We start from the raw sequence: 20,573 nt of genomic DNA on the forward strand, positions 1-20,573 counted from the left end.
TATCTTACGCGGTTTAAGAGTTTCTTTACAACCGTTCTTTACTTATGCATTTACTGGACACCTGTACAACTGGTCTACTGGTCTTTGTGTTATGAGAAAAATAGACAACAACATTTTTTGCAATGCATCTGGAACACTACACTGACAAATGTCCAATGTGTTAAAGCTTTGTCTTTTTTATATAAAAGCCCCATGAAATAAAAATTAGAGTTTTGTTGTCAACTAAACATTGTTTACTTTTCAGATATATAGGGATTTAAAGTCTAGTCTTTCTCATCCGGGAAAACGGAGCAAAAATTGCACTACACAGATTCTTGTCCAATCAAATGCTCTCTAGAATGAGAATGTCCCTCCCCCTCAAAACACCTGCAAACGGGGGCCTGTGTAGCTCAGCGAGTATTGATCCTGACTATCACCCCTAGAGTCGCGAGTTCGAATCCAGAGCGTGCTGAATGACTCCAGACAGGTCTCCTAAGCAACCAAATTGGCCCGGTTGCTAGGGAGGGTAGAGTCACATGGGGTAACCTCCTCGTGGTCGTGATTAGTGGTTCTCGCTCTCAATGGGGCGCATGGTAAGTTGTGCGTGGATCGTGGAGAGCAGCATGAGCCTCCACATGCTGTGAGTCTCCGCGGTGTCATGCACAACGAGTCACGTGATAAGATGCGCGGATTGACGGTCTCAGAAGCGGAGGCAACTGAGACTTGTCCTCCACCACCCGGATTGAGGTGAGTAACCGCGCCACCATGAGGACCTACTAGGTAGTGGGAATTGGGCATTCCAAATTGGGAGAAAAGGGGATAAAAAAATAAAATTAAAAAAAAACACCTGCAACCTACAAACCATGTAGCAAATCACGATTCACAGCTGTGATGTAAATTAAAGCCTATTGGCTGTTTGTTTGTTTGTTTGTTTTTTTAATGGACAAGTCCTTGGATATGTCCAGCACAAACACCCTCTTTCAACAGTAAATACTGTACGTCAACACAAGAAAGAAAACTGTTTGTAAAGCAATTTCATGATATCCACCGATCCTTGTACAGTAGAATGGGACATATAGAGAGGTATCATCAGACTACAAAATAAAACAGTGGAGCAGAAATAGCAACAGAAACTGCATCTGGAATTGATCCTGTCTGTGTCTATCTTCACTTCCCTCTGATCACATCATGTTATAATCTACATCCTCATCTAAATGTCTCAGATGAACCTGATGTGACTGAGAAGCAGAACAAATTTTAACTGTGAATAAGATCTTTTGCATTACCAGTCTTAATTTCATTAAACATCAACTGAATCAACAGATGATTTGAAGCCATGTCCTTATTTATGACCCAAATGGGGTTTTACAACCAGACCTTTTATGATTTCAATGATTCTTTATTGCTTCTATGAACCATGAAACCAATGCACTGATCTGAACAACCAATAATAAAACATTAAGACATTTTTTTTTTTAATTACCCACTCAAGAACCCTATACAACTAAAAAATAGTTCTTGATAACAAGTTGGTTCTTTGCTGAACTTAAAGGGATAGGATAAAAGTAATCCATAAGACTCCAGTGGTTTAATCCATGTCTTTAGAAGTGATATGATAGGTATGGGTGAGAAACAGATCAATATGCAAGTCCTTTTTTATGATAAATTCTTCTCCCTGCTTCAGTAGGTGGCGATATGCACGAAGAATGCGAATCGGCAAAAAAAAAAGAAACAAAAATGTGGATGTGAAAGTGGAGATTTATAGTAAAAAAGGACTTAAATATTGAACTGTTTCTCACCCACACCTATCATATGACTTGGATTAAACCACTGGAGTCTTATGGATTACTTTTATGCTGCCCTTATGTGCTTTTTGGGGCTTCAAAGTTCTGGCCACAATTGACTTGCGTTGAATGGACAAACAGAGCTGAAATATTCTTCTAAAAATCAAAAGTTGTGTTCTGCAGATGCACTGGAGTAGAATTGGGAGAGAAGGACCCCCACCCCCCAACCGCCCAATGCTGTGAAGGGGTGATTTGTCTGCCCCCCCCCCCCCCCGCCCCAATCATGCATCTGTCCTTGTTTATATATTTTTTATCAACACTGTAAACAATTTCTTGTTGCAATACCTTGCAATTGGCTGTGAGTCCGACATATTGAGACAAAAACTGAAGTACCCCCTCCGTTGTACGAGTTGGTATCGCCCAACTAGACGGCGGCATCATGTGGTACCTGTTACTTTTCTCAGCGCTGGCCAGGATGCATGAACTCACGGTAGTTTATTATTACTGGATGAGGATTTTTTTTAAATGCTTTTATAGATAATGCTAAGGCAGATTTCATTCACAGGTATGAATCCTTCCAATAATCAGTTTTTGTTAAAACTAACTATCCTGTGTAAAATGTCTCCAAATGGATATAAAGCATTCTTAGATTTAAATGCGGATGAATGGAGGATTCGGTGTTCAAGCGTCAAGCGCCCCCTGCAGGAATAAAACTTATAAGACAGTAACCATAAGAAAAAACGTGAAATGCTTTATTTACATGTGGCAAAATATTACATATAATATATAAATATATCATATAAAAGAGTTTTTCGTAAGATTTTGTAAGCCTAAATGGGAAAGCTCTTGTGCCTGTGTGGGTACTGGAGCTGTTGCTATGGTTACGGATGGTGGCCGTGTGGTGTTTTAATGGCCAGGTGTCACGAACTGAAGCTTAAACACACAAATTCCAAACTATAACAGGGGAATTCGATCTACCAGACTCATATCCATCAAAAAAGCGACTTAAATCGGCTGTTTGGCAGCATTTGTACAAATTCACCGCATTCAACAATAAATGTCCATTTTGGTCATGATCAGACTTTAAATTGCCTGCTGTAAGCAATGCTCCTGTTATCATGCATAGTTCAAAGGTTTATTTGTAAGGTGTTGTGGACAGTTTTTAGAGTCTGTGGCTGATTCTTTATGTCGGGGTGTCTGACAGTGACAGAACAACGGATTGCTTTAATAAACTGATGCAGAAGAAAAAACTGTTTAATGCCGTGAACTATATGTTGCGCACCCACAATAATCTTACTGTTACGCACTTTTGAAGCACTCCAGTTACACTGGCACATCACTGAGCTCGGGATGCGCATAAGCAATGTTGTGCCCTAGATTGGAGCATCTCTACCTCCTATTTGTTTTTGTTTATTTGTGTTTATCAGTTTTCTTATTATAGGGCTTCCCGTAGCATCCACATATCCCCCAGAAATACGTTCACTTAGACAACTGTTATAAGATATACATTTTTTGCATCAGTGCTGTTGCATAACGGTAATCAAACCTTCAAAAACTCACACGCAGCATCCCTGCATTGAATATACTTTTTTATTTATCTGTGCATTCATTTGAATTGTTATTATGCATTGTGCAATGTGTTGTAATGAAACATTATGACCCCCCCCCCCACCCCCTCCCCCCCAAACCCACATTTGGTCCCCCTCAATGTTCAAACCAAATCTACGCCTTTGTGCAGAAGAAAGAAAGTCATACATATCTGGGATGGCATGTGGGTGAGTAAATAATGACAGACTTTTCATTTTTGGGTGAACTGTCCCTTTAATGTGCTGCAAAGAACCTTTGAAGGCGTCTCACTTTAAAGCATTAAAACACTTGCAAAAAGTCACATACCACATCACATACCATGATATTCTCTGAAATACCTTGGAGTACCACATAAATACCATAGTGCATGAATATGCTAATTAAAAAGTAACATGTTATGTTTAAAAATATATACTATCACAGTACTTTTTAGGAAATTACATGGATAGGGAAAAGAATCTTAAATAAAACTATATAATAAACAGATGAAGAGCTAATTTATAAAACTGGGATTAGATTAAATGGATTAGATAAAAATATAGATATTTACCTGGAGGATGATGCAGTGAAATCTCCTCCATCCAGTCTGATCTTGCAGAAGAGAACTCCGTTGATAAACGGTACAGCTGTCAGCTCCTCCAGTGTGAAATGAGTCTGGAACTTAAACTTCTTCTTTTTGACTAAAAACGCCATTAATTCAACCAGTGCTTTCTTTAAATCTGTACAGAAATCGAATGTTAATCTTGAACCCACTGTTAGGATGATTCCTTTAATCCGGGACTGAAAACTCTCTCCTCATCATGTTTTCATTGATCATCTGTGGAAAAAACACACATAAAATTGATTAAACTTACATGAAAACATATCAACACAACCCTGAATCTTTAAAAATGCTCCTTTAAAAGTTTTTTAAAACACAATGCACATTTGTAGAGTTAAAATTACAGAGGAAAACTCGTTTTCTTTAGTCTGTCTGTGTGTTCTCTGTGTGTGGATGTGATTCTGTGCGCCTGATCACAGTGTGTTCAGTGTTTGTCTAAAGAGATTATGAAACGCCACCCTCCACACACTGCGCCACTGATGAGATTATACACTGATCTAAAGCAGTGGTGTAGCCAAGGGTGGGCTGGGGTGGGCCTGGGCCCACCCAGAAAATTAGAGATTATTCTTGGACTTGCTTACAGCACCTTTAACTCAATCTCCAAACTTAAAATATTTGCACGTGTCCTTCAAATGTTATTTAGGGTCCATTCTAGGATTTTAATTCCATTGTTATTGTTGAATCCATCACTGAATAGTTTTGATTTCAATAGAAATAGGCTCCATATAGTCAAGGGTTAGAGGTGGATTTTGGAACAGACCTTAAAGGGATAGTTCACCCAAAAATGAAAATTCTCTCATCATGTACTCACCCTCATGCTGTCCCAGATGTGTGTGACTTTCCTTCTTCTGCTGAACACAAACGAAGATTGTTCGAAGAATATTTCAGCTCTGTAGGTCCATACAATGCAAGTGAATGGTGACCAAAATTTAGAAGCTCCAAAAGCACATAAAGGCAGCATAAAAGTAATCCATACGACTCCAGTGGTTTAATCCATGTCTTCAGAAGCGATATGATAGATGTGGGTGAGAAACAGATCAATATTAAAGTCCTATTTTTACAATAAATCTCCACTTTCACTTTCTACTTTTGTTATTGGCAATTTGCATTCTTCGAGCATATCGCCACCTAGTGAGCAAGGAGGAGAATTTATAGTAAAAGAAAAGAACTTAAAGGAATATTCCGGGTTCAGTACAAGTTAAGCTCAGTCGACAGCATTTGTGGCATAATGTTGATTACCACAAAAAATTATTTTGACTTGCCTCTCGTTTTCTTAAAAAAAAAAAAAAGTGAGGCACTTACAATGGAAGTGAATGGGGGCCAATGGATTACTTTTATGCTGCCTTTATGTGCTTTTTGGAGCTTCAAAGTTCTGGCTACCATTCACTTGCACTGTATGGACCTACAGAGCTGAAATATTTTTTCTAAAAATCTTAATTTGTGTTCTGCAGAAGAAAGAAAGTCATACACATCTGGGATGGCATGAGGGTGAGTAAATGATGAGAGAATTTTCATTTTCGGGTGAACTATCCCTTTAAAACACCAGTGCAGTGAGTTTTCTTAAGAGAATAAAAAGTTCTCCCTCTCCCTCTCTAGTCTCCCCCTAGTGGTGATAAAGTAAATTACAGTCAAGCTACAATTTCAAGTCCTAAGTACATAAGATACAGAGAGGATGCTCAGCACTCTTAAAAAATGTTCCAATCACAACTATAAAGCGTTTTACAGCCTAGAACCTTTCAAAGTTTAACAAAGAACTTTTTATTCTCCAGTTCTTAAGAAAACTCACTGCACTGGTGTTTTAAAGGGACAGTTGATCCAAAAATGAAAATTCTCTCATCATTTACTCACCCTCATGCCATCCCAGGTGTGTATGACTTTCTTTCTTCTGCAGAACACAAATGAAGATTTTTAGAATAATATTTCAGCTCTGTTGGTCCATACAATGCAAGTGAATGTTAGCCAGAACTTTGAAGCTCCAAAAAGCACATAAAGTAATTCGTAAGACTCCAGTGGTTTAATCCATGTCTTCTGAAGTGATATGATTGGTGTGGCTGAGAAACAGATCAATATTAAAGTCAATTTTTGACTATAAATTATTTTCCCTGCTCACTAGGTGGCGATATGCATGACGAATGCGAATCGCCAAAAACAAAAAAGAAGAAAGTGAAAGTGAAAATGGAGATTTATAGTAAAAAGGACTTTAATTGATCTGTTTCTCTCCCACACCTATCATATCACTTCTGAAGACATGGGTTAAACCACTGGAGTTGTATGGATTACTTTTATGTTGCCTTTATGTGCTTTTTGGATCTTCAAAGTTCTGGTCACCATTCACTTGCATTGTATGGACCAACAGAGCTGAAATATTCTTTTAAAAATCTTTGTGTTCAGCAGAAGAAAGAGAGTCACACACATCTGGCATGAGGGTGAACAAATGAGAGAATTTTCATTTTTGGGTGAGCCTTTAATTAACCCATGAACCAATATACTGATCCGAAGAACCTATAATATAGGAACTTTTATCTCCAAAAAAACATATATAACACAAACAACTCAGTGAAAAAAAAACATTCTTGGTAACGTATGGTCCTGCAAAGAACCACTGAGGAACCTTTATTTTTAGGAGTGTGCTTGGAGTCAAAAAAATGCCAAATTTAGACTCATACAAGTGTGTGAAGAGTTTCTTTATTTAGCATGCTTAAATGAGATTTTATTGTCAACTGTCTGCCAAAACAAAGCTACAAGAAACAAATACCTCCACTAAGTCTTTAAAGGCCTTACGACAGGTAACTAGAGGTATTTCCCTTCACCAGAAGGTTCAAATTTGTCACATAAACAGTAGAAATTGTATTTTTATATAGTCTTTGACCTAGAAAAAAATTGGGGGGGATTTTCCATGCAAAACCTTTCTTCGTTTTATGCAACTGTACAAAAAATTACACCAATTTTTAATTGCGTCAAATAAAAAAGAACCCCAGGCTCTGAACAGAAAGACCTTGCAGACTTACAGTATAAAAAAAAAAAAAAAAAAAAATATATATATATATATATATATATATATATATATATATATATATATATATATATATATATATATATATATATATATATATATATAACAGTCAAAAGAAAAATGAGCTTTTAAGTAAAAGTGCGTATATTACATATTTTGACATTTACTTTAAAATGTAGTAAAAATCCCAATTTTCTGAGGCACTGTGCATTCTCTTGTACACTAATGGACAGTCTATTTCTAGAGACCACATCTGTCAAACACACACATAAACACATTCAGAAAGCCAAACACACACACAAATACAGTATTCTGATCTATTGTCCATGTTCTGTCTGCGCAGGCACACTTTCCACCCCCTCAGCAGTCTCAGCAGCAGCCGCAACGTTTGCGTTCTGTAGAAACTTTCTCAAGTCCTTCAGCGCTGGTCTGAACATCTGAATGAGGGCGAGCAGGGCGGCCTGTGTGCCCTCCAGAGCCTGGGCTTGCCTCTCCTGGGCGCAGGCCTGGGCCTCCTGAGAGCGTCGGATCATTTGCAGGAGGTCGTTCTGGTTCTCCAGGTGTTGGGCGATCTCACGGATGTGCAGGTTGGTGACGCGGTGCTCCTGAAGGAGTTTGGCGGAGTTGAGTGCGATGCGGCTCTTCAGTTCCTGCGGTTTGGCCGAACACTCAGCCTGTGCCGCGAGCATCTCTACGGGGGCTTCTGCAGTGACGGCCACGGGCGTCTCAGTGGTGCAGTATTCCACCATGCCTTCCTCCAGTGTGTGGTACGTCGCCTCTGCTGCAGGCATATTTACACGCATTTGAATATTATTATTTATTATTATTATTATTATTATTATTTAGAAGACTGTCTTAGATAAAGATCAGAAGTCAAACTGAAATACCTTCGAGAGTTTTAATCTCACACGCTGCAGCCGCTGGTTGAATGCCTGAGCAAAGAGAATCAGAGTATTTTTGAACATTGAAGTTTTGCTTTTGTTTCAGTCTAGAATAGCGCCTATACAATGAATATTATAGTATAACATTTGGGTAAGCTACTCAAATTAATCCACTACTAATTACTTCTCTGAAAGTGTACTTTACGGACCACTTCAGAAGATAAGCTATGACTTTATAAGTTACTTTATTTTTAAGATACTTTATAAAACACTTCACAGAAAAGTTTAAAATAATGTTTATATTTTCTTGTCCATTGTCACACGCCCTTCAGCTGTCACAGAAACAAACAAATGTACATAATCTACATATTAATATCATCCATAGGAATTTGTGTAACCCAAGTAATTACCTTATTTGAAAGTCCGCAAGAGCATTTAAAATATAATGTGTTACACTATTTATGAAGTATAAAACTGTGATTTTTCCCCTTATAAAAAAAGTACAATGGAGGTACCATGATACAGTGATATCAGGTGGGAATACCACGGTACAATCATAAAGTATAAAGTATTTTTTTTTTAATGAGAACATCGATCCTCACATAAAAATATTGAATCTAAAGAGAGAAAAATGTGATTTTATTATTTAGGCATATCATAAGCTTCAAATTGAATCTGGAGTTAATTTACACTAAACAACAAATCTTAATATGACATTTATTTTAATGGGGATGAGTGACGTTTGTCACGAGTCACAAGGTTGTTAAAAAGTCGAATAATATTCAATTTAAGCCTATAAATGTATAAAATTATATCTTTTAAAATATTGTTAAAATTACCCATTTTGCCACAAGAATTTGCTAAATAAAATCCATTTAACAAATGTGTCGGTATTGGTATTAGAATCTGCGATGTTGGCCTTGATAGTACTTGATATCGGATCGAAAATAAAATAAGTGGCATCACCCATCCCTACATGGTACTTTGATATAAAAGTAAAGTAAAGGATTTCTCTTAATTTTTCAGTACTTTATTTACAGTTACTTCTGATGTAATTGTGTTAAATACTGTATAGACTATAGAACAATTATGTATAAAGCAATAGTGAATTTAAAATCTAAATTTAACGTCTAATGTTAAAATATATGTTTTCTAATTTAACGCTGCCCCTTTAAATTCTTTGGCCAGTTCATAAATAATTTATTTGATTTTATATGATTTATTTGAAAAGAATTAAAAGAACAGTTTCATCCTTGTATTTTTCATCTGGTCAAGGTTGATCAGGGTTTTAGAAAGTAATTAGTAATAAGTAATGCAATTACTTTTCAGACAGAGTAATTAGTACATTAGTACACTGTAGAAGTTGTAATTAGTAGTAATTAATTACTTCTTTTTTTTTTTCTTTTTTTTTTTTAAGAGTAGCTTACCCAAAACTGGTGTTAACATGATTTTAGTGTGATAAAACTGCTTAATAATTTTTCTGTGTAACGTTATATCTAATTTTAAAACTTTGCCATGACAATGTAACGCCATTCGGCAATGGACAAAGATTTAACTGACTTTACAGCTCATATAATACACAAGTTTTAACAGAAGAATTAATGTGTGCTTTTATAAAATTATAAGCATCACATTTCTGCCTTTCAACCCTACAAAAATTGGCCCCATTGACTTCCATTGTAAGTGCCTCACTGGAACTCAGATTTGTGCTTTTTTAAAGAAAATGAGGGACGAGTCGAAAATATTTTTTGTTGTAATTAATATTATGCCACAAATGCTGTCGATTGAGCTTAACTTGTATTAAACCCGGAATATTCCTTTAATACAATATATAAACAAATACTATATCTTATACCCTACTATACACTATACCTTACATTTTATAGATACTGTACTAAACTGAAACGCCAGTGATCTTTGCAATTCTACGCATTTAAATTTACGCAGCAGTAACGCTAGTGTCTTACTTTGCGTTAATGTGACGGTGGCGGCGGAGCTGATGGGCACTGTGATCGCCGCGCCCGCTTCACCCGCTTCACCCGCCTCCGCCGCCGGCAGACTGATAATAGTCGCTTCGCCCAGCAGATTACATATGCGCTGCTGCATGGAGGTCAGGATGACGGGCACGGTGGTGCAGTCGCCCGTGCCCTCCATGGCCGCCCGCGCCTGGGCCACTTTGCGCCGCACCTCCGTCTTCAGATCGGACCATTTCTTCTTGATCTCGGCGAGCTCGCGTTGGCAGGTGGTGACCGCGTTCACGCGCTTCAGGATCTCCATCCACGCGCTGTTCTTCGCGATGTGCGTCACGCCCGCGTTAAAATGATTCACCAAAATGTGTTTTTGCTTCTCCATCTCCTCTACGATGATCTCCACCTCCCTTTCGGAGAAATTAGTTTTTCTCTTTTTGGCTTGAGATGCCATTATGGGTTTTTTATTGGGCTTAGGGGGTAAACTATAAAATTGCGTAAAATACGTAAAATTAGTAAGTTTTTCCCCCGACTGAATTGCGCAGCGTAATGGCTTCTTGAATCGACTTCTTCCAACAACAACAACGTTTGCGGCCGACGATGGCGGATATCCCGCCTCTTTGGCGCCTAGAATGATCTCTATTGGTTGAGTTGGCTTATCCGTGATGACGTTACTTCTCGTGATTGGTCGATTTCTGCTCATTCTACTTTTGCGGTAAACCTTTTGTCAGCCAGAAGAGGGCGCAATTTTATAACACATCTTTTTTAAATGCAAAATGTACACGTACAACACAAGAGTACATCTTCAGTTATCAGAGCGTCACAACAATAGAACAAGACGGAGAATCGTCAAAAAAAAAAAAAAGAAATTTAAAAAAAACTTTAAATACGTAAAAAAATTTTTTTTATAAATATATATATATATATATATATATATATATTACATTAAGAAAGACAGTGCTTCACAATGTATTTCCTCTTTCAGGACCTTTATTGCAAAAAAATAAATAAATAAATAAATCGGATTTTTTGAAAACAATTTAAGACAATACAAATAGTTAGGGATTTCAATACAAACAGCATTATTTTAAATTATACAAATCAAATTAAAGATCTTTACAAATCTTTTGGCTTTACTATTTTTACAAAGTTTAATCATGTTGTAATATCCTTGTAAGTCTATCAAAATAGGTTAATGTTTTCTGACCATTTCAACTTATGTAAAAAGAATCTTCCATAAATAAAAATAACATTTACAATAAAATAAAAGTTAACATCGTTGTTATTGTGATGAAAATAAAGTAAAACATTGTTTTGTTCAATAGAAAAAGTATAATTATTTTTTCTACAAATAAATTGAGCAACATCCTTCCAGAATCTTTTGACAAGATGGCAATTCTAAAATAGGTGGGATAATGTTTCTAGTTCAACTTTACAGAATAAGTGCGTTTGAAATAGAGCGCAACAGTGCCACGCTCATTTTTTCAGCCGTCTGGGTTCCGGAAGTATATCTAACATAGACTTTTAATAAAATACTTCATAAAAGAGTTGTGAGCCATCAACCAAACCAGCCAGCTCCGGTGTGAATCACAACATCACGAAATTCGTTTTGAGGCAAAAAGGTATTTGAAAATCAGACATAAAGGCAAAGGTACAAGGCTGTGTACTTATCGTACTACAATCCCATGAAGCATTGCGAATGACGTAATTGAATAAGAAACGATGGGAATATATAAAACTATTGATTTTAGGTTGTTTATTATAAGTATAGAAGCAATATATGTTACGTTTATTGTAAAATATCCCAATATGTTCAAATATATAAGTAGTTTAAGGGTGAAGGGAGACCGACTCGATTACGTCATTCGCAGTGCATCATGGGAGCGTGCGGTCGCTCTGAGCCACATTTTGCGGGTTCGTTGGACGCTGTTCTCTGATTGGTGAAGCTTTCTCTGCTGTACTATGGGTAATGTAGTTGTTTACCATGAATTCCGCTATCAAACACCATTTTTAAACAATGAAGTTGAGATAACGCAGATGGATGGCTTCAGCGGAAGCATATATTATCTATGAACCACCTCGGAGCTCTTGGTAGATCTGTCTTTAAAAATTTATAAGTTATCGTTGAAAATCATTCTGTGGGATAAATGAATGGGATTTTTACTTCCGGAACCAGACTGTTGAGCTCTGTTGTTTGGCGGGAAACATTTGAGCCATCTGTTTCACGAGGCCATTTATTCATCACATAATTGTGATTTACAGAATAAAATGTGTTGCTGAAATTAATTATTGAAGCACTTCAGGTGTTTCACAGTCTTGTGTCCAAGTAGAAACAGTGTTCTGATTTTTTTTTTTTTAGATATAATGAGCCCAGTACAAGTATCTAGCCAAAAACATACTTGAGTGAAAGTAAATAAGTATTCACATTAAATTGTACTAATTGTAAGTATTAAAAAAAGTTACTTTTTTTTTTTCCTTGTGAGAATGAAAGCAAGAGAGGAGATTGCGTGAGAAAGGATGTTGTTAAATTCGATTGGTTTGTTAAGTCACCTTTTCACTGTCTCTAACAACTGTCATATTTCTCCCCCAGTGGCATTCGCAACCTGGTCAAAGAATCATGTAACAATAACTAAATTTTTGCGAAATTATTTTTACGTGGCCTGTTGTACGTAACACGGCAATTTCCTGGTGGTATGAGCACTAGAGGTGCTACGAGCACTAGAGGTGCTACAACAGCAATTACCTTTATTCACTTTCATTCAAATCATGAGTTAAATGGCAGATTGTCAGTTTATAAACATGTACTTTTCACCCTGTTCCTCACACAATGCTATCTTATGACATTTAAACACTTTTACTATAGTGCAAGACTCATTTGAACTACTTTTACAAGCTTGTTCGAGTGCGATCAAATTGTACGGTAGCTCAACTGATAAAGTGTTGCACTTGTGATGTAAAGGAGCGGTGTACGAGTCCTGAAGAGCACCCGAGTCGACACATGCGCCGAAAGTGTTATTGAAGCACCACAAAATGACGTGGCTGTGTTTCTAATTTTGCATTTGCTTTTTCTGACACTATCGGTTAGGTTTAGCTTTAAGGTTTAGGGTAGTGAGGTTGGTTTTGTTGATTTAAATCTCGATAGAACATTAACCTTAAAAACCTCATCTGTTCAGGAGAACATTTCACTTGCTTTTAGCACCATGCAGTGGACATTTCACTGTGTAATGAACCACATAATTTTATTTTGCAAAAACGTTGCCACAGTCACGCATTGTTCGTTGCATTGGAGAAGGCACTCACGAATTGCGATGTCAGAGCACCCAGCCCCTTGAGACATAGAGAAAGATCCAAAAAATTCAAATGAAGCTTTGAAGAAAGTTAGTAATGTTATTGGTGTTGTGAAATGTTTTCTGAGGTTTGCTACCAAACCTTTCTGTTGAGCAGATGGAAGAATTCAATAAAATTCATAATTAATATTTACTCAGATTCCATTATTTTTATTATCATTATCATTGCTGATTTTATATTTATTATTATAATTGATAGTTGCCTAACAACAACAACAGTAATAATTCAGCAAATAGGGAGTAGAAATTTATAGATATGATTTAAATATGAAGGCAAGTGTTGAAATTAATGACGTGTATACATTTAATTACAAAAGCCTTTTGTTTTTATATATATATTTGCAACGTGAATGATCATTTTTTACTTCATAAATGTCCAATCTGTAGAAGTAGCAGGCGTTTAGAATAAAGTTTAGGACAAAAACCATCAGTGTCTCTTACTTCTTGCTCATAGTTTTGAATGAATACATCACATTCAGTCGGGCGGTCACATACGGTCTAGTCACACAAATATTTCAACGTATCCGAAGCTCAAATCAGATCCGAAATTCCTCCTCTCCAAATGGTCGGAACTCCACACAGCTGCTGTGGGACACTGCATTTATAATGACTGACCTCTGTCTGATGAAGTAAAAAGGTGGCTTCAGTCCAGTAAGATGAAAGAAAATGATCCGCAAAAATGTAATGAGTACTTTTCAAGTTTAAATAAAACTGTAAGGAGTAAAAGTAATATTTTTTCTTTGGAAATGTAATTAAGTAAAGGTACAAGTAATCTGTTTAAACTGCATTCGATTAAAGTACAAATCCCAAAAAATAATACTTAAGTGTAATACTTAAGTATTTTTACTCAATTACTTTACACCCCTGAGCAGCAAACACACAACACGGTCCCTTGTACGGTGGCCCAGGAGTGCATAACACAACAAAATTAGCAAAGCAAACAAAAGTTGAAATAAGCCACAACACGACAGAAAAGCCACAACACAACAAAACAGAAAATGAAGATGCAATCAATGGAGACAGTATTTTACATTAAGCGTTTTCACCCCCATAATAGCCTTTTCCGTTTTTAATGCTCAACAAAATGTGCTTTCCATTTAAATTGGGCTCATCGGTTTGTAAACAGTATATGACTAATGTGCTAAAAATATATATATCACAAAACATAAATTTGCCCTTACATGGCCACTGTCTTAGTACAAGTCTTAGTTATGTCTTAAGCAATCATGTATTATAATGGGTTTTTATGGTAGAGAAAATGCTTAATATGAAATAATGCTGGGTATTTCTCCATAGATCACAGTGTCGTAGTTTTGGCAGCATAGTATTTATCACAAGGGAAAGGTAAGAAAATCACATGAAGCGTTTAACTACACATAGCCTACTATGCTTTTGTATTAAAAGTTTTCTCATCGTCATTTGCCTCTCTATCTCTTCCAGAAGGAGCACTGAACACTGCAATGTAATGTCATATCACGTGTGGTTTTTTGGAATCACAATGGTGGGAAACAATTATCATGCAATCATAAGCTATTTTTTCACCAAATTCTCCTGCTTTTAATGGGAGAAATGACAGAAGTTGAGTGCTGACTGTCGTTGATCTTACTTTATTTTTCCCACAGATGCTAAAGCAACAGCTGATATCTCTCACAACTCACACAAAAGATGTCTGTGTTTCAGGTCTATTTCTTTCGATGTGTGAAATGTTCCCAGTAGTTTGAGTGTGAGACAACAAAATATTCAGCATGCAGTTTTGTTCCCTTAAATGTGGGATGACCCTTACAAAAATTGAGAGTTCACTGCGAATTTGCCACAGACTTGCCGCAAATTCACCACAGATAATTTTCACATGCAAATGAGCTTTGCGGCAAACTTGCAGCAAATTGGCCATTGTTGCCAAATGTTTGCCGGAGGTTCACCACTACCGGTGAAGAGCTGCAAACTTCTGCGGCGAATCACAAGCTCATGTGCATGTGAAAATAACGAGCGGCAACTTTGCGGCTAGTTTAGATTTTTTTGTAAGGGCATTCTGTATTATACGGGATGGTTGGCAACCCTAGTTGTGGCTTATTTCCGCTGTGTTTTCAGCTTTTAATTGCTTTGCTAATTTTGTTGTGTTGTGCACACCTGGGCCACCGTACCCCTCTTACAAAAAGCCATGATATGGTGCCCCTGGAGCAGATAGGGTCAAGGGCCTTGCTCAAGGGCCCAACAGTGGCATCTTGGTGGTGCTTGAACCCCTGACCTTCTGTTCAGTAACTCAGAGCCTTAACCGCTGAGCCACCATGTATAGTATATTTGTAGTTCCGATAACAGTCACAATGATGCATTGATTTCAGAGATGTGTTAAAGATGCGGTAGCTAGACATGAACTATACAGTGTAAATTATTTTATTAACATCATTAAAATGCTTTGGTGCCAGTATTTTGTTTTTTTTAATAAATGGAACCGAATCTGAATAAGATGATATGTATCAAAGTAACATACCATCTGATACCATCAGTGTATAGTACCGCTGGTGCTGCCTACTGTTTGTCGTTATCATCAAAACAACGCTAGAAGGTGTTTAGAATTCCATCTGAATTATATAAATCTGTTGCTACTTCAAAACCACCAACCTATGTACTTAATATATCCTCAAGCAGGAACTTGTAGACTTGTAAAATGTAGACATTTCTGAGAATTCGGCTCTTGTTTGCAGAGATTGGGGTTAATTTCGGGGTCAGACATGCAAATGAGGTTCAGAGAATGGAGAAAGTGTGTCAGAAGGTGTGTAATACAGCAATGGAAAATGCCACAAATAGTTTTTGACTTTGCTTGTAGAGTGTATTAGAAGATTTTCGATGACATCATATTAATGTCAGTCATATTAATGGGAAATTTAGAAAAGAACATGAAGTTACATCAGGTTTTGATTATGCTGCTTATTTGTCCAAAGCAGCACTTTGTCAGGAGCTGAAACCCTTTCAGTTGTCTCTTACCATGTATTTGCAGTGTTCAGTACTGGCAAACACACACAAATGTTCTCATAGTTGAGTTGAGTCACTTGAGATTCACCCTTTACAGTTTAAATGTGATGCTGACATTTCTGAGGCTCTATTTTAAGAGCGATTTTCCTCAAACGTCTTGGCGCAATGAAAAAGCAAACTGTGCTTTGTGCCACTTGATTAACAAACAATACACCCACAGATAGTGTAAACACTCCCACCCATGCCCATTTGTGCTGGCATGGAAAGTGCGCTTAGAATTAGCTCTCTCACGAAAATTAAATAAGATGTAGTGCGAATGGTCGTTGTTTAAAGCGAGCTGGGGTCTTGCCTCATCCTTTTTACATTGCTGGGCTTTCACTGGCATCTTGGCAGGACATTATGTTACGAGTCTGTTTCAGTCTTATGGCAGTGATAACATAACACACCCAAATATTCACAACTTACTGGACGAACCCCAAACTCAGTGAGCATGACAGTCCACAGCACATGGCCAGTGAATGGAATGAGGGTTCAATAAGTTGTGTTGATTTAATAAATACTTATATGCAGGTTGTTAGTTGTCTCTTGTAAATGTCAAATATTATGTAGGTTTTTTTGTATTGCTTAATTTGGTAGTTATTATTTAGTAATCAAGAACACATTTTTATAATAAGTTAGATTTTTATGGTTTATATTTATATCTTTCTATCGAAAATGTGCTATTCTTTACAATAAATCAGTAACTAAACAATAGCCTCTATTCAGGATTACTTTAAACTCACCTCTTCTCTTGTTTTTGTTGATAATAGCAGTTGAAAATCTCAGCAAGATCTTTGTTGACAGGTTCTTGTGATTTAATGTCCCACCACTATTGAGGGACACGCAGTGACTGTGAGGTAATTGGACGTAAAGTGGTTTGTGTACATCCTGTTTTTCACCTGCCAATCTGACCTCTTGGTAAAGTTTATCGGATGTACTTCAAGGGATCAGACGTAATCCAGTATGAGATCGAAACAAACACAGGATGTTTGGTGATGCATGCTTAACTTGACCTTAGCCCTGTACTCTGGTTAATATACACCTTTAACAGCCGCTCCACAATAGGCCAGGATTTGAATTGAGCATCAGACTGAATGTATCTAGAACTTTTTATGAATGGGCTGTTTACATCTTCATGTATAGGATGTATCCGATACATGACATAAACAGATAACGAAAAAGACTTGTGCTTCTAAGAGGGTCTTATACAGTCGACAGAAAGCTGATTGTTCAAGCTAGTTTTTTTCATAATTTGTTTTCAGAATAGCGTTTTCATCACCTCATGGCTTAATTATGATCAATTGAACAGATCTAAAAAAAAGTTTAAATAAGAAGAAATATACTCCAGAAAAATATGAAATACTGTAAATAATGTTAATTTTGTATTTGACAAATTACCTTGAACGTTTGTTTGATTCAAGATAAAGACTGCTGGTTATATTTATATAGAGAGCAGAAACAGAGCTAAAAATAGTATGGGATTTGAAGGCACTTTTGATTTTATTTTCTCTTGAAACACTAAATAGCAACATAAACTCCCACAACGATTTCCTAAACACCTGTTTGTCACTAAACACTGCTAAAATATTCCTGATCCATGAGATCATTGCATGCAATGTCTAAAGGTTGATTTTGAGGTAATTTGATCTTATATTTAATATATTTTATTTGTCTGTGGAATACTTTATTTGGGGAGGATTTTTCCCCTTTTTCTCCCAATTTGGAATGCCCAATTCCCAATGTGCTTTTTAAGTCCTCGTGGTTGCGTTGTGATTCACCTCAGTCCGGGTGGTTGAGGATGAATCCCAGCTGCCTCCGTGTCTGAGACCGTCAACCCATGCACCTTATCACGTGGCTTGTTGAGCACGTTGCCATGGAGACATAGCCATGTGGAGGCTTCACACCATCCACCGCGGCAACCGCAATCAACTCACCACGCGCCCCACTGAGAACAAACCACATTATAGCGACCACGAGGAGGTTACCCCATGTGACTCTACCCTCCCTATCAACTGGGCCAATTTGGTTGCTTAGGAGACCTGGCTGGAGTCACTCAGCACACCCAGGGGTGGTAACCAGCATCTTTACCACTGAGCTACCCAGGCCCCCAGTCTATAGAATACTTGAGATATTATGAAATGTCAAAAGTGACTGAAAATAACAGGAAATGGTGCACCCGAAGTGGTTATTTTGAATAAGCATCTTAATTTGTTACTAAAAAAAAAAGCATCTTGCCGTCTCAAAATTAACTACATAAGTTGACAAATTTTGCCCTATAACTATTCCCCCTATACAGTATCTACAGATATTTTTCACCTATATCACCTATAAGTGTGTGGTACAAGGCCATTGCACCATCAATATTCAATAAAAATAAATAAAAACAAAAATTCAATCTTGATACACTGCAACCAGAAAAAAAGAAGCAGATTTTCCTGATGGGGGCATAGCCGGGAGAGGAAGAACGGTAAGGATTGACACCTGTGGGAAATCACCTCTAACAGATGTTTTGTGTTGCAGTGAGAGCTGGAGAGGGATAAAAGGGCAATCCAAACCGCCGGAGGGGAGAGAGAGAGAGATGCACGCAGCAGAGTGCTCTGTGTGTTTTTTTGTTATGCTGAAAAGCAAACCCTTGTGTGTCACTGAAAAGTGGAGAAATAAAAGTCTTACATTGTATGTTAATCCGGCTCTCGCTTCCTCCTGAACAAAGAAAGCTAGAGACATATCACAGTGGCCTTTAGCCCCATTGTTCCCTAATTAATTTGTAAAAGTACAAATAGTCTCTCAATTTACATTAGCTCATAGCTACATGCAAATGCTATTTCAAATTCTTTTAGATGGAGTAAAGCACATGCAGCATGTCAAAAAGTATTTCATGTCAACAACCCATTTGTAGTATACTTTCTTTTTTTCTCCTACCATGTATAATCAGTCTGGAGTTTGCATGCTTTCATTGTCATGAATAAATAAAATATATTACAGGTTGATGTACTTTTACATAGAACCAACCCTGTTTGATGAAATTAGAGAGCTGTACTGACTCTCAAAGCCTGTGCCTAGTGTATTCCATGTGTTTTTCGTGATCCCCTCTTTGTGACTTGGCTAAATTTAGTTTTTTGAGATCACTGGAGTCAGATTCTATCACAAGACCAGTGTGATACCCTCCTGGGGTCAGTCTACAGCATACAGTACATGAGTACTACTGGTACTGTAGGAATGCTGGTTTATATTACAAAGCTACTGAGCTCTTTTGATTATGTTGAAATTACCCATTCTGGTTTGGAAGTAAAGGAACTGTTATTCATTCGGAAAAATTGTAAAAATGTTTAAGACTCTATCATGTGACATTGCGCTCCTCATACAGAAATACAAACCCTACTTTCATAGATTGCCAAATAAAAGTATTATTGTTTTCTCTTAACATAAAAATAAATAAATAATTATAACTAAGGTACATGCATTTCAATTTCATATATTATACAGTATATATATATATATATATATATATATATATATATATATATATATATATATATATACAGTATGTGTATAATTTTTTATATATACATTTTATTAATTTAATACTTTATTAAAAAATAATAATTTAATTTTATGGAATTCTGTTATGAAATTAAAATGCGTAAATCTTAAAAATAGGCTCAAATATTTTTTTGAGTGCACAGGGACTACAGATGAAAATTGGCCATCTTGGCTAAATCTGGCACATTTTACATTGATATTATGTTTCTTAATGTGTATTGACCCTGATTAAATAAATATACACAAATACAAATTTGTTACTTTTATCACATGCTATAGTGGTGCCCTTAGTGGACGAAATGATACATAGTTTCATGATGTTTGAAAAATGTTGTTTTTACAAGATAAAGGAAGAGCTGAGGTTTTCTTGTAATAATTGTGAATTTTGGCATTTGAACAGGTCTAATACGCAGCCATTTCACGATTGGGCTTTTCCCATGCAACGTGCAAAATGTCTCCACTGCAGGTTACAGATGGTTAATAAGTTAGTGTTAGGTAGCATAGACAACCTTATAAATCTCTTTGGAGCTAGTCTCGACAGGATCACTTATCCTCCAACATACTCTGACGTAAGTTTGCAACCGGAGCAGACGGATTTGCTGCAGGATCACAAAGCACAGCAACAGTAAATTAGGAAACAAACTACAGAGATGCAATTTATTAACTTTAATTGCTGCTACTAACCAAGACAACATCATATATATGACCTGCTGGTATTTTTAACACTGATTAGAACTGTTTAGGCCTCATTGTTGAGAAACAGAGTCATTTGGAAGTATGTGACCTTTTACAAGCAATTCGAACAGATAAATCACAGGTGGAGCTATTTAAGTACCAGTACAATTTTAATTTTTGGTTTGCTGGT

The 20,573-nt window shown here is 36.8% G+C and overlaps 2 protein-coding genes across 5 annotated transcripts in view; both read right to left on the reverse strand.

Moving 5' to 3' along the window:
• The window catches only part of eeig1a (estrogen-induced osteoclastogenesis regulator 1a), a 70,406-nt gene that overhangs the window by 33,910 nt on the left and 15,923 nt on the right, over positions 1 to 20,573 (reverse strand). Inside the window, exons 1-2 of one of the 4 annotated variants that reach the window (XM_051668295.1) lie at positions 4,763 to 4,891; positions 3,901 to 4,167 (exon numbers count right to left, since the gene is read on the reverse strand). In XM_051668295.1, the coding sequence (XP_051524255.1) occupies positions 3,901 to 4,043 (143 nt within the window). In that variant the 5' untranslated portion in view covers positions 4,044 to 4,167; positions 4,763 to 4,891. Of the gene's footprint in view, positions 1 to 3,900; positions 4,663 to 4,762; positions 4,892 to 20,573 lie in introns of those variants that run through there. The other 3 variants (XM_051668291.1, XM_051668296.1, XM_051668292.1) reach the window with 3 other exon arrangements.
• On the reverse strand, positions 7,035 to 10,393 carry naif1 (nuclear apoptosis inducing factor 1). The gene is made up of 3 exons (XM_051668302.1): positions 9,813 to 10,393; positions 7,852 to 7,896; positions 7,035 to 7,745 (listed from the first exon to the last, which is right to left on the reverse strand). The coding sequence occupies exons 1-3, from the start codon at positions 10,264 to 10,266 to the stop codon at positions 7,282 to 7,284; spliced, it is 963 nt and encodes a 320-aa protein (XP_051524262.1). The 5' UTR covers positions 10,267 to 10,393; the 3' UTR covers positions 7,035 to 7,281.

This window comes from Myxocyprinus asiaticus, chromosome 33 (assembly GCF_019703515.2).
Source record: "Myxocyprinus asiaticus isolate MX2 ecotype Aquarium Trade chromosome 33, UBuf_Myxa_2, whole genome shotgun sequence".
NCBI lineage: Eukaryota > Metazoa > Chordata > Actinopteri > Cypriniformes > Catostomidae > Myxocyprinus > Myxocyprinus asiaticus.